The sequence below is a fragment of the Ailuropoda melanoleuca genome, chromosome 18 (genome assembly GCF_002007445.2).
Source record: "Ailuropoda melanoleuca isolate Jingjing chromosome 18, ASM200744v2, whole genome shotgun sequence".
NCBI classification, from domain to species: Eukaryota; Metazoa; Chordata; class Mammalia; order Carnivora; family Ursidae; genus Ailuropoda; species Ailuropoda melanoleuca.
Window position 1 is genome coordinate 36303582 of NC_048235.1, and position 27827 is coordinate 36331408.

The 27827-nt window shown below is 42.9% G+C and overlaps 1 protein-coding gene across 12 annotated transcripts in view; it reads right to left on the reverse strand.

Moving 5' to 3' along the window:
* Positions 1-27827, reverse strand: part of UNC5D (unc-5 netrin receptor D) — a 567635-nt gene that overhangs the window by 202094 nt on the left and 337714 nt on the right. For all 12 annotated transcript variants that reach the window (XM_034647536.1, XM_034647537.1, XM_034647535.1 and 9 more), the window contains exon 3: positions 14572-14715. In XM_034647536.1, coding sequence (XP_034503427.1) covers positions 14572-14715 — 144 coding nt within the window. The remainder of the gene's footprint in view (positions 1-14571; positions 14716-27827) is intronic.

Genomic DNA, 27827 nt, shown 5'->3' on the forward strand with positions numbered 1-27827 from the left:
AAGATGACTGGGAAAAGCAAACACACGAAGAGATAAATGTACTACAATGATGTTAAACTAACACTTAGTCATTATCCTCGCGTGTGCGTGCGCGCATGCGCACATGTGCACGTCTGCTAACGAGGCTAACAGCCCCAGCGCTGACCAGCGTGGGATACTTCCCCGTCTACTCCCGCTCCTTCTTCACCCCACTGCCCTGTCTGGCTCTACAGCAGAATGCCAACGAGGCTCAAAGTGACTGGAAACACAGACAGCAGAAGGGAAGAGGAGGGCAAGGTGATGAAGCCAGGTATTTGGCTAACCTGTAAATCATCTAATCAGCACCAGGATCATCCCGAGTCAGCAGCGCCTGCCAATAAGCAGCCCATCTGGGGCGAGGCCATGGGAAGCAGCAGCCTCCCCTTCCTCACCCCATGCCCTACTTGGCCTTTTTCTCATTTTCCTTTCACGCTACTATGTTAGAAAAGTCATTGTAGCACAAGAAAATCAATAAAAATTCAATTCCGAATAATAGTTCTTTGCGGCTCAGCAACACCAGGGAGTTATCGGCTCATTCAATGTTCTGGCAGTTAATGCAATGAAATAAAAATAATTTACTCATTCAAACCAAATCAGCCAGTGAAAAATCATAGTCATTTTTTTTAATAGTCATAGTTATAGTCATTTGTTAAGATTGCAGGAGGATGGTACAATGTCCCATTAGTGTCCAACGACACTGGTATGCAAATCAGCTCTGAATCTCTCCCACCCATATATTTCAGAAGGAACAACAAACCCCATTTGTCATACATAAAAGGAATTTGTAACTTAGCCAAATACAGATCATTTGTCGGAATAAAAGGGCTGGTTCAAATGCAGAACAGATGGATGCCAGCAAAATGAAAGTCAAGGGCCGGTGCCCCCATTTGGTTCTGCCTCAATCCTCCAGCCTTTAGGTGGTTATGGCCTGAGAAGACAGCTACTAACTCCTGTTCCCTGAGGAAGCATATAAAAGGCTTCCTGTCAGGTCAATTCCTTCCTCTGAATACGCTTTCCTTGCCAGCTTGGCTTAAGCCCCCTGCCCTGCTGAGATCTATGCATTCTGCACATTTCTTGACCACTGATCCATGCTGATGCCAGACTGTTCCTATCTTTCATTTCCTGTCTTCACTGTGGCTCTTTTAGTTCAGATTTTGCCACGTGTCCTCAAAGGACAACTGGCTCTAAATAGTAATTCCACATGTACGTCTCTCTTTCCTAATATCTGTGAATATTGGAGGCTCACCTCCTGCTGAGTCAATCTTGCAGCAATAGTGAAGGAGGACACTTTGGTCATAGTTGAATTGCAGGGGCCTCTCTGCATTTCCTCCTGGCCCCACCCTAATACCAAGCCATGAGCGGGCTCTGTTTATTGGGACAAGAAGGAATGTGGCTGATAACAGGAGTCCTGTCGTTCAGAGACTCCTCAAGGCCGTTTTTCAGGGCCATGGAATAACTCTGGGGCTTTTCTAGATCCCCTGTGTTAAGCAATCTCTCTGCTGTTTCATGGCTGTTATCAATAAATCATTTCATAACTAGTCCTGTGTGTCACTACCCCTTGCACACGAAGTAGCCTAGTTTGTCAGGCACCAGTGGTGTTGCAAAGGCAGCATACAGCAGTAGGGACACACTACGGTGGGGAGAAACAGCTGCAGTCTTACAAACTGCTTTGAGCACTAATTTAACCTGCTCTCTATTGAGCTATTCCCAAGTCAATACATTCCATTGTATTTGGCCTCTTTTGCTGATGAGGATGCAAAACTCATTCAGAAATTGAGCATTTATTGAAAATCAGAAGGACAAGAATCTTCATTTTGAGTCCAGGACTGATGGGAAACCAAGAAAGACCACAAACCAAGCTTGAAAGAGAGAGGCAGCGTCACAAACAAGCAGGTCCTAAAGAGACTGTAACATGGCTAAGCAAGGGGATGAAGAGATACAGTGTAATTCTGTTTACTGGGTGACTGCACAGTCCTCTTAGCACAGACATGGCGCCTGTCACTTGTGCCCCTCCTAAGTAACTGTCTCTTGCTCTGCTGTCTTAATGGCCTCTGCTTATCTGTTGCTTGCACTCACTCATGTCTTCTCCCATCTCAGGGCCACCACAAACTGCTTCTTTGTCCGTGTCTGTCCCTTTCTCTTGCCTCAGCCAAGAATCTCTTTCTGGATCAAGTCATCCTCAGAAAAGCAAGAATCCGGAAGTACATAATCATGTGAATCCTTCTCGAGAGGGTCTCTCATCCTGCATCTACTCATAGCGTATGTTCTTGGTCTGATGGATGTGATAGTGGGCCGAAGAGGGACACAGTGTGGCCAACGAGGCTTATCAACACCACCTCCCTCAACAAAGAAATATGGGCAGGACTCCATACGAGGGTACCATGCCTGTAGAAGTATTCCTGAGATTTGCTTTGACTCCAAGCTCCATAAAAGGCACTTTCTGTGTATCGATCATATTGATTTGGCTCATAGAGGACAGCTGAAGTTTGACCTAAATACCACATCTTCACAAGCTTCAATAGGGAAAAGTTATCAGGCAAGAATATAGAAATTCTCGGCTCTCTTATTTTTAAGGCATTATATCACATTAAAATAAAGCTAATACTCTCATATTGTACCTTTACATCATGTTCCACTGAGCGCTCTCGGGAAATGTACCCCTAAGCTCCACATCCTGTGAGTTTGAGAGTATGATTGCTCTACTTGCTATGCTAATGGGGACGCTGAGTTTTAGATGAATGCAGAAGGAGACACCGAACCAAAGTGCTTTTGATGGAGGGGAAAAAAAGTACAGTCCCAGGAATCATCGACTAGACTGCCCAGCTCTCAAGAAGTATAAAGAAAGGTCACACTGCTTATCTTTCTACTGTCAGGCTCCCCCACCCCCCGTGTCCCTTAAGCTCCACCCCCGCTCCCAGCTCTGAGTTATAAGAACAACAAAGACAATGAAGATTCATTCCTGACTTTCCCGGTACCTTCAGAACCCTCCACAGAAGTTTAGAAGGATGTGAACTGGCAATGAGGTTCAAAAGAAATGACCTAAAAATAACCTGAAGCTTTCCATACTCACCGTCTCATTAGAATTCAGTGCTAGTACTGCTGGGGGGAGGGAATAAAAAGTCGGGGAAGAGAGTCCAAAAGAAAAAGCTACCCCACCAGTAAGAAGAATTTTTTTTTTTTAACCTGCCTTTTTAGCTTTCTGATTGTTCCCCCACTCCAGGTCTCCCCAAGGCCAGGAAGGTCGATCAGGACAGGATGTGGCCAGTGCCGTGAGCATGTCAACACTGGAATATACCACCACACAATCTAGCACCCGGCCTCCTGCTTGGCCCCATATGGCAACTGAGTGAAAAGAAGGAAAACTGTATACTGCTTTACTTCAAATCACTCTTGCCACAACAAGAAGGATCGAAGAGATCACATCAGCCAGAAGTTGTGCACCTTTTTGGGAGCAAGAGCATGCTGGCTTCAGTGCAGAGAATGGGTTTTAAGATGGTAAGAGTGAAAGCAGGGAGGAGATCATCTCGGTCAAGGAATAACAATTGTTAGTATGATGGAGAGAAGCGGGCAGATTCAGGGTGTGTTCTAGAGATAAAGCTGCTACTGGGTGGGATGTGGCTGGAAGAAACAGAGGAGTCCAGGATGACGCCTGGGTCTTGTCAGGAGCACCTGGGGGGCCACTACTGAACCAGGGAAGACTGGAGAATAAACACAGATTCGCAGCAGTGCTGATGGAGTGAAAACCAAGAGAACTCTCTTTGCCATATATTACATTAAAGATGTCTCCTAGATATCCAAGGACATACGAGGTGGGCAGTGAATAAAGAAGTCAGGAGATGAGGTGTAAGGTGGGGGTTGAGAGTCATCCGCAGTCAACAGACAGGACCTGAAGCCATGGAGGGAAAGATTTCACCTGGGCAGAGTCTGAGGCTTGAGGAGAGAAGAGGTTTCAAGAGCACTAGAGCACTCCAATACTTAGAGGGGGGAAGAGAAGGAGAGACCTGCATAGCAAACAGAGTTGTGGGTTATGACAAGAAGAAAAGACAGGAAAAGTCACAGAAAGTAAGCTTGGGCCCCACCGCCTAGGGATTCTGATGCCACTGGGTCTCCACTGAGGTCCAGTCATCTTAGTCTCGAAGCGTCTCTCATGTGAATCTCACGTGCAGTGGGTTTGGGGGACTCTACACAGGAGCGCAAAGCTAGTAGGTTGAACCCAGAATGCAAAACCAGCTCTTCTGACCTCTTTCTTCACGCTTCTTGCTGTTCCTGTTCCATCTCCATAAGCTTTAAGACTATGAACCCTTCCAATCTTCAAGCTTGTATTAAATCACCATCCATTCCTCAAATGGTTAACTCTAGTCATTGCCCTAATTCTCTCTGTGGTCAAATTTTTGGAAAAGGCTGCCCATACTACCTCTGCTTTCTCATCTACTAAGGGATTCCGAGATCCACTATGATCTCCTAACACCTCCTCTCAGTACACTGCTTTGCCCACATCCACTGAAGCCTTGAGGTGATCACATCTCACTAACCCGTCTCACTTCTTACCTTCATCTGTGGATCAGATGGACACTAATGACCACTGATTCCTTCATACAAGTCTGCACCCCCTCTTGGGTCCCCCAGGGCCTCTTCAACCTTTCTTCCCCCCACCCCTGTCTTCTTCATGGCTCTTTATCTGTTTACACCTTAACCATTTACAGAAATTCACTCCTGGACTGCTGCTCTGGTCTTGTTCCCCTTAAATCTCTCTGGCTCTAGGGAATGGGAGGGGAAGAGATTTAGAAAACAAGGCCACATGACTGCCCTGCTTATGACACTTCAATGGCACCAGGCCACATCCTGGTTGAGTCTAAACTCAACAGAGAATTCAAACACCCGCCACAATGTGACCCTATCTACTTCTAGCTGCATCTTCTAGTTTTCCCAAGTAGTTCATACTGTTCCATCTTTCTGTGCTTTTGCCCCATTCTTTAAATTGTTAACCCTCCTTTCTCAGGAAGTACCTCAGATATTAACTCAGGAAGTGTATCTAAGATCTTGAGAAGCAACAAATTGCCCTCCTATGGGCTCCCAAAAACCCACTGAGCTTACCACTAGCGTGCCTCATTGAAAATACTTGTTTCTACCATAGCTGTTCCCTAGACTGTAAACTCTTCAAAGGAAGGGACGGGATTTTATTTATGGTTGCGCTATCTACAACATGGTAGAGAATTGTTCATGAATGGCTAACACTTATACATCTAAGTTAGCATTCCTTTGCTACTTACCAAATTTCTAGAATGTCCTTATTCTGGCGGAGGGATGCAAGACTAATTTAATACCATCACTAAGCTCAGAGTCCTCAAAGATAAATAAGGTTTTATTTTTGTTTGCTTAACAGCTGTTTGCATTATCCATTAGAAGGTTTCCTTAGTAGAGAAAATGAGGGGTGAAATAATATCTGTATCCTCTTCCCTCCGACACTGAAGTGTTTACAGAAATGGCCATTCTCTAGGAAGTTTAAGGTTTATTTTTACCACAAGAACAGTAGCCTGGTGGTGCTAAAAAGGTGGTGGCCGTATTTTTGCAAATTCTTCTTGGTTAAATAATGGTCGGCAAAAAGTAGCATGAAGGAATATTATTTGGAGTTTTTTTTTCAACTTCTACAGTAGGTTATATGTTGTGAAGTAACGTGCTAACTAGGAATTCCCATCTTTCAGATGGACGTACTCAGTTGTGCACAAGTGAAGCCAAAGTAGCACCATTTTTATCAATCCCATCCCAACCATTCTACTCTGTTCACAGAATCACAATGTCTTATAGTTCAGTATTTCTCACAACTTCTATTGAAGTGCCCCTATGGGCAGAGGAGAACAAATTCCTATCTCCACTGCATTGATGGGTGGAGCCTAAAAAGATGGGACATGCACAAAATGGTTTTGAAGTTTCAAGTTGTATCTTCACAATTTATGAAAAGTTTGCCTTCTCCTCCTTGAATCCATGTCTATATTCCACTGACCTAAAAGGGGAATACACCTGATGCTACAGAGAGAGACAGCATGTCTTTCCTGAGGCTTCCTGTCTCCCCAGAACATACCTGCATTGTTACACACAGGGCTGGCATTTTGAGAGACAAGCGAAGTTAAAAATGACCTCTTATGTAAAACGTCCCTCAATTTAGGTTTGGTCCAATGTTTTCCTATGGTTAAATATAGATTAGACATTTTTGGAAGAAACATCACTAAGTCATTCAGTCTGCTCTGTCCATCACATCGGGAGACATACACCGCAGACGGGTCCCATTGCTGGTGATGTCAACACCCATCACTTGGTAAAGATGGTAGATGGCAGGATTTCCCACTGAAAAGCTATGCATTTCCCCTTGGTAATTATTAAGTATCTTGTGGAGAGATACTTGGAGATTATATCAATATCCTGTTACTCCTGAAGATTTCACCCTTTAGTTTAAGCATCCGTGATACTTGTCTGAATCAATGAATATTATGAGGGTACTAAATAATGATTTTCCATTTATCCATTTAGTCTACTCTAAGGAAGAGCTCTTCCTTTGCACCATTTATATGTTCCTTCAGTCTTTTTTTTTTTTCAAAATACCAGTATGGATTTTTGGATTATGTACTGAGTTATCATCCATCATTCCCAATTATTTTGATATTCAAATTGTCCCAGATTTGGCCAGTGGGAGTCCTTTCTAGTTGGCTGATGTCTCCTCCTTCCATGTTCAAATTGACGGACATTATACATTATAACTGACACTCACACTTCACTCAATGTCATGAATGACAAAGGAAGACTGACGAATGATCTGGATTAAAGAAAGCAAAAGTGACCTTTCAACTGAGTATAACCCATGATGAAGGATTTTTGTTATTGTTTGAAAGGGATGTTATTGAGCAATTGATGAACTATGAATAAGGTCTCAAGATTAGATGCCCGTATTGTATCCATGCTAATTTCTTCATAATTGTACTACACATAATTATTCTTCATAATTATACTACTAGCTATGTCAAAAAATATCTTTGTTCTTTAAATACATACATGATGAAGTATCTAAGGGAAAGGGGGCATCATATCTGCAGTTTAATCTTAAACATGTTAGAAAATAAACCAAAACAGTCTATATACAAAAAAATATATAAACACAGAAAGAGAGAAAACGCCAAAGCAAATGCGGTCAAATGTTAACATTTCAAGATTCTCAGTAAAAGACTTAGGGGGATTCTTTGTACTATATTGTAACTTTTCTGAAGTCTGAAATTATGTCAAAATAGAAAAAAAAATTGAAAACCTCTATTAGTGTATACTTCACCTAATCCCCTAATGCGGTAATTCCTTCTAGAGAATCCCCACCAGTCATGTACCCCTTGCTGGCCTATGCACAGTTTACAGGAGAACATGACCAAAAGAAGAATGCTTTGTCAACGAACCTCTCTAGTTGCCAGCTTGACACCAAACATGCATTTGAAAACTTAGATCCTATGATGCCGCCTCTGGCTTTGGAGTAAAACAGAATAATCCTGTTCCCAATTCTATGTGGAATCGGTTTGAATGAGTCCCTGATCTTTCGAGGCCAATTATTCCCTTTTATATAAACATTATATACATATGAAGTGATTTCCTGAATCATCACATTACTGTCACTCACAGCCAGCTTACTGGGCACGGGGCCAGTGGGTTGCCTGGGGCCCCCTGCTTGACTGAAGGTTCCCATGGGGATGGCTTCAAATTTTTAATTTTTGAACAAGGGGCCCCATACTGTCATTTTGCACTCAGGCCCACAAATTATGTACCTAGTTCTGCTGCCACAAGCCTATGTGGCACCTTTGTGGAAATCAGACACACGTAAACACAAGGCTTGAAAAGAAAAAAACAAAAAAAACAAAACAAAACAAAAAACACCTCCGTGCCGAGAAAAACCAGCCCCTGCCTTCAGGTGATTGCAATCATATTCCAGGTACACACCACCCCAGGCTGGTGGGGTGCACACTGCATTTCAACCCCTGTTCCCTTCCCTGGCTAGATGCTCCCATACAGTGCCCAGTGTCACCTGGAGGTCCCGGACTCTCATATCTTCAATAATATTCATATATACAGTTGACCTTTGGACAACAGAGGTTTGAACGGTGCAGGTCCACTCACGTGTGGATTTTTCTATACATACAGTACAGTACTACAAATGTGTTTTCTCTTCCTTATGATTTTCTTAATAACATTTCCCTTTCCCTAGCTTGGCTTTAACTATAAGAATACAGTATATAACATGCATGACATACAAAATATTTGTGAGTCGGGTTTTTTTATCCGTAAGGCTTCCAATCAACAGGCTTTTAGCAGCTTAAGTTTCTGGGAGTCAAAGGTTCTAAGGTGGGATTTTTTACTGCATGGGAGGGGGATCAGCGCCTCTAATTCCCATGGTGTTCAAGGGTCAACTGTAAATTAATTTCAGTCTAAAGGAAAGGACCAGCCTTTGGCAGAGTAAAATAATATATTCTCTTCACTTTGGCCACATGGTCCCATGAAGAGGGGAAGGAGGGTTTCAAGCTGTTGTGCAATTTCTACCAAGTACTGAGAGGTCTTAACAATTCTTTCCCATACACTGTCAGTAAATTCCATGTGCTTTAAAGGGAGGAATGGAAACAGTGCATGCAGAGCTGGTGGCCTTGGCCTCCTTCAGAGCCCCACACTGCATGTCACAGAGTTGTACGGTTGTAATGATTCACCTACTCTCAAATCCCTTTTGACCCTTTCTTCACGGCAGTAAAGATCCTTAGGAGTATGCACAAGGCAGGGAGGACAGACACGACCCTTATAATAACGTCCTGCTGAGCTATGTCTTCGCTGACAAGCCAGATGCCCCGTTATACCATGGCACAATCGTGACAGACGACGAATAAATGTCCTTTCATAGAATCAGATCTGGCATTGAGGAGGTCGCCTTTTCAAACCACACGAATATTCCTAATACCAGGAACGTTCTATATCAGTCTCTCCAGCAGGCTCACAGGTCAAGACAGCGAGGGCAATACAGCTGAATCTTAAAGCAGGATTACATTCTAAGAAGGGAAATAAATCCACAAATAACTTCAAAATAACTATGATTCTGGGCAAATTATAATAAGTACCATGGGACAAGTACTAAATAAACGCTATGAGACCTCAGAAGTGGATATTTAGATCTTACCAGTTTTGAAGTTGGAGATGTTATGGGGCATGGGGGGGGGCTTTCGTCAGTGGCTCAGCTGGCTTGTCGGGTGCTGAGGTCCATTAGAATAAAGGGACTTGTGAACTAGGTTTCATAAAGGAGACGGCATACAGGATGGACCCTGGATGTGGGAATTAGGTGGAACGAGGTAGGAGTGCAAGGTGGGGCTGAAAATACACTCCAGGGAGGAGAAAGACTGCAAGCACATCGCAGAGGGGAAAAGCGGGTCTCGTGTCCCAGAATCTGAGCCATGCTAACTTAGTGGGAGCTCAGCACACTTGCATGACCTGTGCTGGGAGCTAAGGCTAGAAATGTAGGTTAAGGCTTCATCTGACTATCAGGCAGATGTGCCTCCATTTACTCTGATATCTAATGCGCTGTCAGGAGGGGGTCATTGACAGTTTTGAGCAGGTGAAATTATCAGAGCCATGAAGCTGAGATCCCTAATGGAGCTTTAATTGGACGTCTGTCTTCTAGAGTTTTCACAAAGAAACCACCACCTCCAAAAAAGAAACAAATAATACTGTTTTTACTGCCGGCCTATAAAATTAGGTAGAGAGTTTCCTGGCTTTTAAATGAGGTTCTCCCTTTAAACTCTCCACTCATTCTTGGCACAATGCACAGATATTTTGGGAGAGCCTCAAAGAAGCAGCCTATTTAAATTATATTCAGGATGTATATTTTATAGCCTTTTTTTTTTTTTTAAATCAACAAAACAGTGGTTTCCTGCTGTGCTTCATTCTAGGGGGCCAACCCGCTATGTGACTATAACAGACACAGCTCTTCTGGTCAAGAAAAAGCCCAAGTCTCAAGCAACAATTGACCGACCAAGGGTTAATGATAAAGGCAAAACATTTTGTAAGCAGATGAAGAAGAGGGAGAAAAACGGGAGAGGAAAGCAAGAGCGAAGCGGCCAAATGTTCACACATGGAAGTAAACAACTACGAATAATTGAATATTCCGAGTTTTGACAACCGTCCAGCAGCAGGAGTAGCAGATGCCACAGCGGCCCGGCTATCTCCAGCTGGATGGAATCAGACAAACGAGAAAAGGCCCGTGGGAGTCCCTCCCTGGAGACAGGCTGCTGCCAAGCTGGCAGGGGTGGCGTGGGGGGTGGCTTTTTAAATTTATTTTTACCTTTAGAAAATCACTTTTGAAACGGGGCCTCAGCTCTTTCCAGCCCCAGGCATTTGGAAGGCGGCCAGCCTCTCCCTGACACGGTGTGGAATTATTAAGGAAAATACAATAGTTTAAGATGACAGGCACTTTGGCCACTAAAACAAAGCCTGTACTGTTTTCTTGAGGCTAAGGAATCCATGCGTTGTGGCTTCATATATCCGTGTGTGTGTGTGTGTGTGTGTGTGTGTATAATACATACAACTTATGTGCATTGAAATATATGCAATCAATGCAATAACTTTACCATGAGGAGGAATTTACTCAGAACGGAAAAGCAATCACGGCTTTCTTTAAGGAAACAACTAAATGCACGTGAACTTTTCTTTCTAGGATGGCTCTCACATTCCATCTGATAGAAAGGAATCAACACAGCTCAGAAGCAAGAGCATCGAGGAGGGGTGAAAGGGCGTACTGCCTGGTTGGACGCCTGCCATCCGCTGGGGGCGGGGCTTTGGTCAAGCCAAACCTAACCTTTCTGAACATCACTGATTCAACTATAAGTGATACAGTTGGATTCAACTATAAGTGATACAGCTGGATGAATGGGTTAAATCAACATTTCCCAAATAGTGCTTCATAAAGGGTTTTTTGTTTTGCTTTGTTTTGTTTTGTTTGTAGGGTCTTGCTACTCAAAGTATGGCCCACAGACTGACTGGAAGCATCATCTAGGAACTCTTACGAATAATAGAATCTCAGACCTTGGACTGGATTGATAGAATCCTCTTAATTCAATCATCTGTATTTCAGTAAGACCCCCATGGATTTTCATGCATGTTAAAGCTTGAGAAGCACTGTCCCTGGGTTGGATGTCCCAAGGTTAGCTGATCACAGAATCGTCTGGGTAACTTCATACAAACACAGCTTCCCTGGTTCCTCCTCCAGAATCTGGTCCAACAGGCCTGGGATGGAAGCCAGGAATCTGCACATTTAACTGATAACCCACGGGGGTCCATGTCAATAAAAATACTAGTTAAATAAAATAATTGTGTTTCCCTTTAAAATCAAATGATGTCTAAGTGATATTATGCCAGTGAGCTTCCTGACATTCTTGCAGAGATTACCCAATATGATCACGTCAAGGCACTCCAGTCAATACATCCCTTGGCTGAATGCGCCAACTGCCATGAAGGTTTTGCTTGCTGCAGTTTTGAAATTGTTAAATTCTGAATGCATCATCGGTTAAATGTAGGAAGCATACGGAGCTCTGATGTTGAACTACAATAATTTAATGAATAATATAAAAATGATACTAATTTTGCAAAGTCCCCTCAAGACAATTGTCATCAGATTCATAAGCTACATTCATCTATCAAAATCCTTATTTAGCACATTAAGATGTCTTTAGTACTTCAAAAACCAATCTTAAAAAGAAGAAACATAGTGACAATTATATCCAATTTGGCTTTTCATTTATTGGGAATAAAGACTATCCTCATGTGTAATGTGTTATTTGCTGGGAAGTACTTGCAAATAGCAGCCAGAAATCTTATTTCAACAAAACATGAAAGTTATTAAAAAAAAAAGAGAGAGCGAGCGAGAGGGAGCCTTCCCCCCCCCCACGAGCAAATGAAAAGAATTTCAAGCAAGGTCCTAAAGGCAGTTTTATCCCTCCACTTTTGATGCCATTAAACATAGTTAAGTTTCAATTTACATTTTAATGTACACTGGTCCCCAAGTCAAATGCAATATTTAATGACAAATCATGTCTTGACTTGCATAAATAATTCTAAATAAATTAAAGGATGTGTCACTTGATACACAGGAAAAAATTAAAAATATGTTTAAATATAGGAGATTGCATTAATTGCATAATATAGGTTTTAATGATATTTTTTAATTTAAAAATCGCATGCTTACCATATTCACATATGCGTATCATATCCAAGAATGATAAAATGATTTTTTTAATCCCTGAAGAGAATGATGAGATTATTACCACAAAAGTATCAGACGTCTCTAAAAAGGCAGGAAATGATAGAAAAGGGTTTTCTCTTTGTAATGTTCTTTGATCCTATCATGCTTGGGAAAGTTGGATCCTAGGGCTGTCCTAGAATGGATTTTTAGAGTCCACATAGCCATAACCTGCAGACAATTTGCTAAGGCACTGCTATTTTAACTCAGTACAATTAGTTTTAGTAAGTAGTAAGACATCTACTAAGGAGTGAGGCCACTTATTTGGAGGCTCACGTATGTCATAAAACAATAGCTAATGACTGATAAGGGTTAACTCTGTGCCAGGTAGAGTTTTAAACACTTTCTAGTTATCAATATGTGTAACTCTTGCAATAATTCAATGAGGTAGGAGCCCTTTTCTCATTAGAGACATTAAGACACAGAGAGATAAATAATTTATCCACCATCACAAAATGAACCAGTGGAACTGGAAACCAAGAGGAACGCAGGACCTGGCCTCTTAACCACCACGGTACACATGGTGACACTGGAAACTGCAGGCACAAAGGCCCACGTCAGAGGAGTGAGGCTGATATGAGAACAGCCAAGTGCCTGGAAGGATATGGAGTCCATGATCAAAAGTTATGAGACACGAACAAAGAAGAGTTGGAGCCATTCTTTGCCAAATTTTGTAAGTTAGGGGAAAACCCCTGGAGCTTTCTAGCAAGGAGGCGACAATCAGAAATGAGGGGAACAAGTGTGGAGGTGAGAGAGACTGGGGGCAAGAGATCAGCGAGATGCTATTTATAGTGAATCCCAGAATAGGTCACGTGGGCCTCAGAGACATGAAGGAAGAGGAGGAACGGGAACAGTGGTGTGGAGAAGGCACACATGGAGGGAGGCCATGTTGAAATCCCCTGTGCTGTCTGGCCTCTCTTATTTTCAGAGACAGAGTGAGCCTGGAAGGTAATTCGCTTCACCCTGACAGGATCAGATACCATGACCAGCCTAGACGAAGCCGTGTGGGGATCACAGAGCTGGTGGTGTTAAGGAAGAGTAAAAATCGAACATATTCCCTCTCTCGGCTGACCTGCTATTTTAGAGTCATAAAATATTTGTTGGCTAAAATTAACGTCATAACCATAGGAAAATGGTTTCCCATGGCTCTTACATCAAGAGCACAGCTGACGAAATGACCTCTTCTCCTTGGCCTACTAGGGCCCAGTCAACATCCAGGAAAGGGCTTCCCAAATTGCCAGTATAGTGAAGGTGAAATGCATATTTTGAGAAGATTTCATTTCCCAAGAAACAGAAATGTCTCTGCAAATAGCAATTCATTCCTATTCTCAATCCCTAAACCATCGACATCTGCTATGAATTCCTTGAGTCCTCAAATAAATCCCCCTTGTCCCGTATTCTTTATGGCACTCTCAAAAGGCAGCATTTGAATAAAACAACAATAACCGAGTCTGCCCTCCTTCTCTCAATTTCTTTCCAGAGGACCTTTTACACTCCTGGGCTCACAAAGGAGGTTTTATGGGGACCCATCAGGGTGGATAACGGGGGCAGGGGAATGAAGACATTTTAAGGGAGGAGAAAGGAAGTTTCTGTACTTCTAAATATGTGTGAGATGATAAAAACACTGATGCTGAAATATGATGAAGAAATCTTGGACTCTCCTGAAAAGCAATTTTCTTCTTTTTTTTTCTCCCCTCAAGTGTCTTTTTTTTTCTCCCCCCTTTTTTTGGAGTTCTCCATGGGTCAAACACATGCAGTTTTAAAACCCATTTCCATGTTTTAAGATTGAGAAGCAAGAGGTTTAACGGTAGGCTATAAAAATCTCTTAATCTTTAATGCCTTATTTTTGCAGATTTGCTGGAGAGAGCAGTACACAGTCACTGCTCACCTTTTTCCATCAATGCCCCTTGAACTTCGTCATTGATAATGAACAGCAAAACCCATTCACCTGGGTTTCTTTCTCTCCGGAAGCGATTTTCCAGGCATTGTCAAGACACCTGCACTCTGATGGTCTAGGCAGAATGTCTTAGCCTCACGGATTGGCTGATTGTTTGCCAGAGGAAGTTATCAGACATTTAAAATACAACTTTAAAAGAGTAAATCTAGTAGAGATAGAGATCGTTGTGATAGTTTCTTGACGTCCGCTCACTTCTGTTCTCCGGAAGCACCCGGCACATCCCAAGCCCCCCTTTGGCTGCACTGAAGTCTGGCCCCCGTTCCTATGGGACAAGCCCATCCCCCCTGGATGTACTCACAAGCTATGCGCACGGAGGCCTTCCTGCTTTTGGAGGTCCCCAGGTGGCTCCACGCCACACACTGGCACCAGTAGTCCTCGGGCCCGTGGAAGTCCTCTACCTGCTGCCTGGTGACGTTGATAAACACCTCCCGGACCTTCAGGCCTGATGGGGAGACAGAGCAGATCCACTGAGGCCGCCGTATTTTTCAAACAGAAAGTTAAGGCTAGCCAAACCTTTTCTTGTTAATTAAACAATTCTGTTTTTAATCAAGGCGAGGTTTTAATTACTCTGACAATAATATATTGCTGCTAATTAAATTCCAACAGCTGAGTAGGCTGGAAAGCGTGAGTGTCAAGTATTACCAACCAACATGGCTCCGATACAACATCATAATTTTCACAGACCTTGACTGGTGCTTTTTCTTGGTCTTTCGTGGGGTAAATCCTACTGTGAGGAATGTGGTATCACAATTACCTTCTGGGATTCTAGAAGGCAAAGAGGCCTCAGCCCACGGACTCCAGAGACTGAGTTCCAGGTGGTTCTAAATGGCCCTCCCCCTGGATATGGCGGTGGGCGAGGGTCTAGCAGTGTGGCTTAGGAGAAAGAGGGGACCGTGATCATGCACGAACAGGCAGGAAACCAAGGAAGGGCCAAGCCTCGGCTTCAAACACTTTGGACAACAAATGCAATGCAGACAAGGTGAACTACGTTAGTCTCAAAGCCCTGACAAGAGCGCCCAGGAAGGCCCCTCCAGCAGTGGCCACGTGGCAGGAAAGGAAGGAGAGGCTCTTGTTGTAAGAGGAGCTGAGGCTACATCTGCAAAATAAGATAAAACTAAGACAGCCACCGCTTAATGTGCATTATTATTATTCACTACTTGGCATCCTCTTAATAGGGAGTGTGAGTTTCTTCCAAACCCCTGACCAAGAACCATCAGCCTTCCTTCCTTTGGGAAGAACAGTCACCTTGCACAGAGCACCAAGGATGAAAGAGGACGCTCCTCGCTCGCCGTATCAGTTCCATCACCACGGGCCGTATAGCAGCCCTGACAGTCAGCGCGCTCACTCCAACCACCAAACATGCTGAGGCTGTGCCTTGCTCTGGGACAGCCAGTGGGGGAGAAAAAGAGGCCATGCCTATTGAATTCCACTCTTGCACTCAGCATCATGATAAGCCTTTAACCTACTCGCTCACTAGCTCACTACCTTTTCACAACACACCGATGCAGGAGAAAGTATTGCATCCCCAGTATGCAGACAAAAGTACCGTCTTAGAGAGACCAATTCATTTGTCCACAGTTACGTGGTCTGATAATGGAAGGTCTAGGGTTTGAACCTAGATCTGTCTTCTAGCAAAACCAGCACCACGTGCATGTCCGTCTGAAAAATTAAAATTCTGTCCCTGTATTTTAGGTGCTTATTCTTTTTTTTTTTTTTAAGATTTTATTTCTTTATGTGACAGAGAGACAGCCAGCGAGAGAGGGAACACAGCAGGGGAGTGGGAGAGGAAGAAGCGGCTCCCAGCAGAGGAGCCCGATGTGGGACTCGACCCCGGGACTCCGGGATCACGCCCTGAGCGGAAGGCAGATGCTTAACGACTGCGCTACCCAGGCGCCCCTTAGGTGCTTATTCTTAATTATGGACATAAGACTAACACAGGGAACATTTAAAGAAAAATTAAGTGCATAATTATGCTTTTTCCTTTAAATTCAAAAGGAATTCACGGGACAGAATCATCAGTATAATTAAATAAGCCAAGGGCTCCTGATGGAGAAGACGGAATGGAATTCTATCTTAGGTGGTGATCGGATTTAAAGAACAAGAAGAGAGGTGTAGGATTAGTCAAGGCTGGAGAGACTCCCCAGTCCACAGCATGTTACTTACAGTGTGTGATGAGAGAGTTTTATGACCACATAAATCACCGTGTACATGGAGTTACACTCTCTCAATTTTGAGGAGAGACCACATACAGAAAATCATCTTGATGACAGCTGATAATCCACATTTCCCTGTTTGCACCAAAGCAGAACTACTTTTTTCCCCTGGCAGAGATGTGAGCATCCCAAAAGCTGTGCCCCTCACCGAAGAGGAAAGAAGCCTTCGATGGGCTTTGATGGACAGTGGTGTTTTCATCTCTGCACTTAAAGAAATACAAAGTGTGAGTGGGAAGATAAGGGTGAGGAGGAGGTGGGGCTGGCAGGTGAGAGAGACAAGGAGAATAAAAATTAAGCCATCAGACAAAACAGGATGGTCAGGACAGAAAGCAGACCGCAGTGCAGCCGAGCATGCTGGGGATTCGAAAATAAGTTGAAATAAACAGAAGTAAGAAACTGGGCTGTAGAGCAGAGGGCTTGTGTTCAATCTTTCCCTTGGATTTGAGGCAAACGGTGGATGATTTACTTTGAATAGCAGAACGGAAGAGAGAGAACACCAAATCAACGCATCCAGGTGTCGGATGTCATGTCACAGGGCGAAGGGACCTACTGAGATAAAATACGCCCACCATTTAGGAATGGGGGCCTCTCAGGGAAGCATTCAATTATAAGCTTGAGAGGTCTGCCTGTCCCTCTGCTCTCCCCTCCCCCCTGTTCACTCATGCTCTCTTTCAAATAAATTTTTAAAAATCTAGACATGTGTTCAAGCTAATGGGGGCCTATTCTATTCTATGTATTCTTTCTCTATCTAAGTTATCAGCTTCCTCTAGGTTGGAAATGAAGAAAACACCTCAAAATGGCTCAAGATGATCACGTTTAGGAAACAGGGAGTTTCTATATCCAAACATCAAAACTTGCTATGATTTCATCTAGGCACATGGTGTTTTAAGAGTACCCGGGATTTGTTTTACTGAGGTATGGTAAGATGCACACAAAACAGAAACAACAGTCCTCAATGGAGACATGCACACTCAGAAATCCCTAGAAACAACAGACACAGCATACTGTGCAGGACCACCTGGGGGACAGTGGGAGGCAGAGGCTCAGGGGGAAATGGGGGCAAGAGCCTTTACTGTGATTTCCACGAGAAGTGTCCTGGTAGACAGGCTTAGAATTGAATAATTTGAAAAATTCCAGTGGGTTCTGGGACATAATGGCTGTCCTTGGTTGTCAGGTTCTTGGTCCTGAGGTGAGGATAGGGGACTATTGCCCTGAGGTCTAAGAGCTTAATAAAAGAAGTGGCTAGGGGGATGGGCTCTGCGTTGGTTGGCTGGCACATGAAAGGTACTCTCACAGGCAAGTTGTTGGCTTTCTCTGGGCATCAGCCAGCCCTCTGGCAGGACAGTCCCTCCAGAGGCAGCAAGACCCCAAGACGTCAGAGCATCAGATACAGAAACTAAACACGGACACACGGACACAGAGACAGACAGCTGCATATTTGTTTTGGGAAGCATAAACTGTAGACCACCGACCATCACTGTGAAGGTCCTAACTGATCTTACCCCCTGCTTAGTAGACTAGCTGCAGGGGAAAGCCCAATGGTGAAGTCAAGTTTCCAAGGTTAGGACAGCTCAGTGACAAGTGCTTCACGGAGGTGTTCCCAGGGGACTGGAGAAACCAAATGAATAGAAACCAACTATTTCCAAACACAGTGTATTTTCCCTGCAGGAAGCATCGGGGTGGCTGGCTTCTTTAAAAGGCCACAAGTGACATTACCATCCCACCCCCACCCCCAAATACACTATCTATCTGGATTAGGTCTTCTTCTCACACAAAGTCTTCAGTCTTCTCAAATCATTGTCAGATCATTCTCCCTAGGAATTCCCCCTGGGAAAACCATGAACTCTTTCTACTATACTTATCTCTACCATAGCAAGAAATAATTCTATTGAATAAAAAATTTTTAATAGTGTGTTCTCTCTCAAATCTCCATTATAGCTGTCTAGTGATACATGCATATACATGCACACACAAGTATGCACGTGAAAAACATCCTCGGAAAGCAGCCCCAAGGAAACCTCTGCCCGCTCCCCTCCTCTGTAGCTCGTCCAACAGTGTTGCAGAGACGGCCGTCCACTCCGATACCTCCAGCGATGGCAGCTAACCTGTTCGTAGGAAATACTCCCGAGGAGCAAAAATCGCAGGCAAACAGAAAATGACGTCTCAGACCTAAGAGTACCACTGTACCAGATAACTTGTGTAACTCTCATAAACACGGAAAAGTCCAACCCTTTAAATTGTTGTGCAAATTATAACCATCAGCCTTTGTTATGGACTAGAGTCTTCCAGAATATAAAAATATGACTATGGGACTGATATGCTAATAAGCTTTCCACGCTGCTGGACGGTTCAGTTGTACGGAGACTAATGTTGGCAGTGGAAGAATAATTGCTCTGCATGTACTAAACATAACAGAGCAGCACAGGACTTCATCATTTGTCAGCTTTATTTGTTTAAATGAGAAAAATGCTGACAGCAGTTATTGCTGTAATCCCCTTATTTATCAGATAGAAAACACTAGTTACTCTTAGCAGGTCTAATCCTGTTGGGAGACAAAAAGGTACAGAATTTTCAAACTAATTGAAGGTATACGCGTTAGTGTTCCAAGAAGAGAAATACAGAAGACAGCGGGAAGGGAGATGTTGCGAGAAAAAGAAGGAAAATCATTTATTCCTGGCCAACTCTTAATAAAAGGGCTCCATAGCCTTAGTCTTAACTTGTTGCATAGAAAAGAATAGAACATTCAGCACCATGCCAACTGCAGCCCGGTGCCTAACAGCTGTCCCACGCCTTTTATCTGCTGCTCATTATCACACTTGCACAAAGCCCAGCGGCAGCATCCCGCCGTGGTGACGGTTGCCAGCGTGCTCTCACATACACCTGGTGATGGGCACTTGGGGAGGAATTTGACCCAGCTCTCTGATGCTTGCTACCACCCCTCGCAGCTTCCCGTCCTTCAATCCTTCAGAGGTCCCTCTGTAGCTGGATGCTTGGCTTAACTACACTGGATAACTGGATTCAAGACAGGAGATTAAGGATCCCTCTTCCTCCTCGGAGATACTGTCCGTATCCCAAAACCACACGGAAGAAGGCAGAAACCAGCAAACCAGCTATTAGTGAATTGTTTTCTCATCCAAGGCTCTGTGGCCCTTTCCCTGGGCCAGTGCAGCTCAGCGTTTGACCAACCCCATGCTTCACGTTCCATGTTGTCATGTTTCACGACTGGGGATTCACCAAGAGAAGGAGGATACTGCTTTCCACAGACGAAGCTCCAAAAAACTATTTCCAACAGAGCTTCATGAGTAGCATAGGGCCTTCCTCAATTCTTCGGGAGAGGAAAAGAAAAAATCAAACTCCTCCCGAAAAGCAACTGCTTTGATGAATCATCAGCTGTTGAGGGGTCTCCGTCCCCTCTGACGTCTGCATTTGGCCCTGAGACGGTCCCTCCTTACTCCCCAGTCTCCCGAGAAGACAGAAAACCACCCATTCTACAGGAGGAAGGGAGGCCACCACTTCTAGAAGGGAATGCTTTTCATTGCCTCCTCCTCGTCCAGGGTAAGAGCCTCGAAAATAGGCTTCCACAATGAGAAGCTTCCCCGTATTTTGAAGAACACCGCTATTATCATGACTGAATATGATACCATTCTCTAGCCCTTTCCTTTTATTAGTGCCATCTCATGCATGACTTTATTTCATCCTCATGCCACATTATTATTGTTTCTATTCTTATCTTGCTGCAGGTCTCACATCACAGGGGATACATCAACGACGTTGCACGGTTTGCAATGTACATTATGTGAAAACAATAACCGAGTGCATCACACGTGCCTGCCGCTCCACCAAGGGGCTGAGGATACCGTGACTAAGTAGATGCTCGAGATTCTTTTTTTTTTTTTTTTTAAAGATTTTATTTGATAGTGACAGAGATCGCAAGAGAGCACAAGGGGGGAGGAGAGGGGAGAAGTAGGCTCCCTGCTGATCCCAAGACCCCTCGATCATGACCTAAGCCAAAGGCAGATGCTTAACCCACTGAGCCACCCAGGCGCACCCCACCCTTTTTTTTTTTTTTTTTTTAAAGATTAGACGCTCCACATTCTTGCCCTGGAGGAGCTTACAGGCTATTGGAGGAGACGTCTCAACCTGCCCCACCAACGCGGCACCAAAACCGCCATGACAGACGGGCAGATGGCTCAGGAACACACGGGAGCGGCTTCCCACGTCTCCGCAGCCAAAGCTTCACTCCACCAGGGACTTGGAAGTCTCTCCGCTTATCTAGTTAGAATGACGTGGAAAGCAAGGCTCCCGTAAGGATGCATGAATCGGGACACGTTTGAAGTTTCTAAAGTCTGAGATATAAGGGAAGCGTTTTCACGGAAGTGTGCCTCCATTTCTTTGGGGACCTTAGATATCTTCAGGCCAACACGCTATTGAAAATAGTAAGTTAAATGTAGGTAATTAAAAGGTAGAACCATATTTCATTTTACTGGCAGATGCTTAATTAGGGCTAAATGTCTTTTGCCACTTCATCCTAGCAACAAGATTAAAATGTATTTTGATAAAAAAAAATAGTAATCCTTTGAATGTGCGCAATGCCTAATGAATACTCTTTAGTTCCCCCTAGATAATAACCACTCCACGAATTCCTCAGAAGTGTCCTAAGTTCAGTGTTAAGTACAGAAACTAAGAATACACTCAAGCTCTCCAGTTTCTTCCACACCAGAGATTCGAATTAATCAGCACGGAGGTGTCTGGCAGAGGAAAGCAAATTAACTTGATAGTGTTGTCTGATAGCAGAGAGAGGGAAACTCGAGAGCCAGGAGTAGACACAGTAGGGTTATTTAGAGGACAGCCCCCCATGAATGACTCAGTCAGACATCACACTCACAGCTTTGTGGGCACCAGTCCTGCTTTCCGACCTTGCCACCCCATCAGTGACTTTCCTTTCCAGCAGTCACTCAGATTACCTGCTGTGAGTAGATGAGGCCCTGAGGTCAGGGTCTGTACCATAGTACTTATGCCTCCCACAGTGCTGCCATTGGCTTGGCCAATAACGAAGTCCGAATGAAACTGAAGCCATGAATCGCAAGCCAAGAGCAATTCTTTATGGAAGACTGATATTTGCCTGTTAATAATATCAGCCCTTGTGTCCTTTCGGAATTATAGAAGTTCACATTCTTCTATTTGTTTTTGGAAGAGTAATCGAGAGCCACCTGCTCCACTAAAAGAGAAAAGAGTAATAATAAGCAATTTCAGATTTATCCTTTTGAAGGCTACCCTTGATTGACCACTTGCTATATATGCCAGGCCCTCGGACGCTGTAATCCTCAGAGCAGTTCCAGTGGTAGATACAATTACAACTATTTTACACTTTGGGGAAACTGAGGTAGAAGGCAGCTGGGTAACATACATACCTGAGTACCTGAAAGAGTCTGTAAAGGGAGAGCCAGATTTCAAACAAACATGGTACCGTCTAACACGGATTACCCATTCTCTTAACCACGACTGTCTTTAGGGTTTCTTTTAGATTCTTATCATTCCTACTTGAAACAAAAATACTTCTGAGTGTTGTACGAATAGAAAAAAATGGGAAAAGTTTGAAGGCACTGGTAAAGAATTTAGTGTTTACAACAAATCTCTGGTCCCTATCAGGAATTGTTATTAAAAATCACACCAACGGTGAGCTGCTTTCCATCTCTGCTAAGGATGGAGTGAGTGTGAATGGTCTCCAGCTTTTTGTAGCTAAGGTTAAACTGGACACAAGAGACAAGGTCTTCATACTCTGTCACAAGTTTATGGAAAGAATTCATAATATTTTCCTGAAAATCTTTTAAGGATAGGTCAGTCCTCTCTGAGAAGCAAAGTGATGAACAAGATGAAATCTGGGCTGGGATGGAAGAACATTTCTATAAAAGTGAGTTTTAAACCCACAAACTGTCAATGGAACACCTGAGAGATTGATTATTTCTGTGTTACGTGAACTAAAATATATGCTTCCCAAATGTACCTTGGTGATTTGTGAATCATCGTAGGTAACTTCAAATTAATGGTTTTCTGGAAGAAGCTATATTCAAATCCCCATCACTAGCACAGCAAAGTTCCTGGATACAAACTTTAAAGATTTAATACATTTTTATTTCTACTCTTCTCCCTTTTCTCAACACAATCCATTAACCTTTTATCCCCAGAGAGGGACTCCAGTTGTTTAAAAAGGAAATCACACACAATGAAAGCCCTGAAATGATATTCTTTAAGAAGAAAAATATTAGTTTACCGGAGTTGAGACTTTTCCCATAACACATTGAAATACACATTATTTCACTCATTAGAGTTCAATATCTCCAAGGCTGAAAAAGATAAGAGCCACAGAACGTTGTTAAGGGAACTCCTGTTTTTATTGAACAATAAAGAAGTGGTTTAGCTTACTGATAACTCAAGCTTCCCACAGGCTACATTACCTTGATTGCCAAGGATGGGTTTTGCTGGTTCTTGCTGCGCTCTTTTCGGGGTGTGTTTGTGTGTGTGTGTGTCTGCCTGTTTGTTACATTAAATCTCTTAATTTCTCTGGTACTGAACACTCCGCCTGTTTCTCAGGGGCGTGATTCCCGGGTTGGGATTACCTCTCAACTCCAGATGTTGCCAGAGGAAAAACACCAGGAAGAAGAGTTCCCATATTTCCAAATGAAATGAGGCAGAACAAATGAAAGAGGACCCCTTGGCTTGTGCACAGAACTGCAAGCGTACATTACTAAGAGGTATGGCCATGTCTGTACAAACACAGTAACTCATGTCAAATAAATTGTGCCTTTTGCAGGAAAGAACTCTAGCTCTGGGTTTTCCAAGCTAAATTGCGTGAAAACACACAATCCTTTTTCTTCTTATGTGAACTCTTAGATGACGGGGCCAAATTACCAGAAAGACCAAAGGCAGTTTGTAGCCCTTAACGACCGCAAGGACTTATTGCTTCCAATTTGGAAATACAAAAGATTCTGTGTCTACTATACACACTCCCGGGTCTTATGCATTTCCCATTAGTACTCTGAAGGAAGAAAATGTTAAGCAAAAGGAGTATCAAAATTCTCTGGGAGCGCTGACATAGAGAATATGTTAGTCAAAGATATATAAGCGGTTACGACCAACTTCCTAAAAGAACACAGACAATCCTCTACCTCTGCTCAAATGTGGTCCTACTGTCCTTGGCCTCTTAGCATCCTTTGCTCCTACTGGACTGGCAGGAGTTATTTTGCAGACCCAATCAAAAGCCATTAAGTCAAGCGCTGCGCTCGAGCTCGGCATTGAAGAACCCAAGGGAAGTAATGCATCTATTTTTTAATACCGGAGGCCATTTTGTTACCAGCCTTAATTGCACTTATATATTGGTTTGGAGTACACCATCTCCACTCCTCTTGCTCCATTTCCCCCTATTCCTCTATTAATACAGACTTTAGGAAACATAATTGCAGTGTGCAGTAGACAGCGATTTTCATTAAGTACAGAAGGAAACTGTTTAGGGAGAGACATTTTTTTCCTCCTATTGATTCAATCAAAATGACTTGGAAGAAAAGGTTGTGCTTATTAAATTCTTTTCAGAAAGGTAGCTGCTAAAATTTAAATTCTTTCTCAACAAAAAAATTGGTATATAATCTCTTCAGGTTTTGTCATTTATGAATTTTTGTTCTTCCCAGTTCCTTTGAAATTTGTGACTTTCATTGGTCTTTTTTGTTCTTTTTCCTTTTTTTTTTTTTTTTTTTTTTTTTTTTTTTTTTTTTTTTAAAGTGGAGGGGGAGACTTTTACATGGAAACAGAGAATGTAATCAGCGCTGCTATCTGCAAGACACGGAGTTGCCTAGCAATGCTAGGGGAATTAAAAGGGGGAAGCAATAGCAAAACAGAACATTGCAAAATTACAAGAGGGCGCAGTGTTAAATTGGCTTGCAATGCTTATCAAGAGGTCTTTCTATGAGAATGGATATAGGATTTTCTAGGAGTGGTATAAAAAAATACCTGGCCATTTTTCAGTGTTCTTCCTAGCTTTCATTTGGAGTTTACCCAATGGGATTCTGCTATTTTGAGTTCATTACTGGACAAAATCTGGGCCAGAAACATCTGACAATAAAACACAGAGTCTCACTGAGCCACTGGTACTTGAGTCCTTTCCAGTTGGACTAATTGAATGTAAGCTATATAAGCCTTTCATATTCTCCCATTGTTTCACAGGCTTTCCCTCACATGGCAAATGCTGTTCCCTTTGTTCTCCTCTCCCAGATTTCAGAGACCTCCTTTGAAGTTTTCATACCAAGATAAATGGGGCTACTTTGTTTGAGACTCAGTCTCTCCCAACGCCAGGAGTATCCAAGATCCCAACCCCAGGAGCACAAAAGCAAAAATTACTGACACCAAGATTTTATTTGTCTTCCTCCCTTGCCTTGATTATGCCAAAGCCTTTTTTTAAAGAAGGATACTATACTTGCAATCCTAGAAATATCTCTATGTCTTCAGTTACTACAAACTCTTGCCTCACAGTGTCAGAAACATGACATAGAATTAAGGATTAGCCCTCACAGAGATGGCAGAAAGGATGAGGGATAGGGAAATCCCAATGGAATAGCTATGGAATTATACACTTGGGAAACAGAAATATGAAACAAGCTCATGATGGAAAAAATGAGGAGCCATGTGCTGAAACCCATCTTTATGTCAGTAAGGGAATTTGTCAATATTCTGACTAGGAAGGAGAATAGGAAACTATGTAAAGGTGGCTTATAACTGTGGAGGAAATGTTTCTGAAGTAGAGAAAGTAGGAGATTTGGGTTCTGTTTTGGTTTTCTTTCAGATCTTATTTTTAAGTAATCTCTATACCCAATGTGGGGCACAAACTCACAGCCCCGAGATTAAGAGTTGCACACACTACCGACTGAGCCAGCCAGGTGCCCCCGAAGACTTGGGTTCTAGAAACAACCGTGCCATAAAGTAGTTGTAGCTCTTGGAATCTAAGATTTTTATTGTGTACAACAGGGCTTTTAGGTTATCACTCAGGTCCCTTCCAATTCTCCCATTTCAATTCCAGAATTCTAAGCATGCTTTTGGTCTGAAGAACAACATCTTGAAAACAGGCACTTTTTTATTTTTATTTTTCCTTCCTCATACCGGTTCCAAACTGCAATGGGGAATTGTGATAAGGTTTTAGGTGTTTCTCTCCCTTTTGAGGTTATGCATCTGTTATGCAATCCCAAATGAGTTCAGACCTGTATAATGTTTAGCACTGTATAATGTTTAGCACTGTTTATACAGGTTTAGTTCTTTGCCTTCTTCTTTATTGATTCGCAGGCAGAAACAGAGTATTGCCCGAAGATCTTTTTGAAGCAAGTTTCCCTTTCTGCTTTGGAAGACAGCATATACTTAGTGCTCTGCTTGCTTCTCTGCTGACTGCGGTTATTCCTTCTCCGGACTCCTAAGGAAGCAGCGCTCTGGATCCATTTCCTCTTCGTAGGACCCATTCTCTTCTGACAACTCCTTCGTCTCCATGGCTTCATCCTTTCCTGATGACTCCAAGATGGACTCTTCTGTCTCTGAGCTCTACAAACTCCAGATCTACACTTCTTCCTTATATCCCATAATATTTCAAATTCAGCTTGTCCCATGATCTCAGCCTTCTCTCCTTGCTAATATAATTACTTACATCAGTAGCATCCTCCTCCTGCTTCTGTTGGGATTGCAATTCCCCCATCTTCATTCATTCGTTCATTCATTCATTCCATCAGCTATTCAGTCCGATTTGTTAAAGTGCTTCTCATACCAGAATTCTAGTTCTTTTCTTTGTGTGACCACAGCTCTAGGGGCAGACTTTTTCTTTCCCTCAACTGAAATATGCAAGTCTAACTCATCTATCCATTCTTGTTTCTTACCATCCCCAACACCTGCTCCAGATTCATTCCTTGAAGGAGAGCTCCGAACACTGCAATCCCATAGTCAATATAATCAAGCCCCACAACCACCAAGATTCATAAAATTAAGTAAGGAACACCTCACTTCCTATTTGAGCCCTTGATTGAACTGAATTTGCCAGTTTCCACATCCATTTTCTATTTCAAACATATTAAACTCCCTGCTGAATAGATATTAAGCTTTCTTTCATTTGCTAATGTTGATCTCCAGGCCACAGAGATCCCTCCCTCCCTCCCTCCCTCTCTCTCCCCCCCCATTAGTGGAGCATCAATTAATAAATTAATTCAATTACTTAATTTGAATTAAGTAGTCATTGGTTTCCCTTTCAAATGCTCTGGCTTCCACGCTTTTCCTGATAATCCTAATTGGGCATAATCATTTTTTTTTAATCCTCCAAAGGATAAGTGCACTTAAGGGTATATTGGACTTCAACCTATCAATAGATGTGAAGTCCTAGAGATCATGGTTTGCATCTTAGCACACTTTGAACACTCTGCAAGGCCTTGAGTACAGTGGCACATAGTTAATAAATTAAGCTGACTTGAAACTTCCTAATTATACTCGGGCTTTTTGACTTACTCAATATCTGTTATCTAGATAGTGAGTGGGGACTAGTAAGAGCAATAATCGAGGGTGAGAGCAGACTGGTTTTAGGGTGAGGCTAAATTTTCAGTTAGTCTGAGGAGCCAAAGTTCAAAAGCATATACTGTTTCTGTTACACACTAAAATTTAACAAGTTATAAATTTTTCGATTTTTTTTAAAGATTGATTATCTGAGAGAGAGAGAGTGCGCACCAGCAGGGGGAGGAGCAGAGGGAGAGAGAGGAAGCAGACTCCTTGCTGAGCGTGGGGCTCAATTCCATGACCCTGAGATCATGACCTGAGCCGAAATCAAAAGTTGGGACACTTAACCCAACTGAGCCACCCAGGCACCCCTAAATTTTGCAAGTTTTAAGTCAAATGATTTTGCTTTCAGATCCAGCACAAACCCGTAGTTTACTTAAGGTCTTTGAGTCTCAGTTTCCTTATCTATAAGAAGGTAACCGTAGTGTCATTTACCCCAGAGGGCTGTTGGAAGGACAGTGAGATAAGCTCTGCCAAATGCTTAGATGAAACTGGGTACACAGTAAGTGCTCAATAAACACTAGCCGATGTGACCATTATTCTCATCATCCACCACTCAAACGCCAAATTAGCCACATTAATAAAAATAGTCCCTAAATTTTTTTCATACTGGAGATCCTATTCAAATTTGGCCATCAACTTTGGGCTCTGTCATTACCCAGTGATCAAAAGAACTTAAAGGAGACTCAGAAACCACCAACCATGGAGAATGATGTATACAACAATAAGATCTAGGAGGAAAGATTAAAGAAACTGAAATTATGCTGCTTACAAA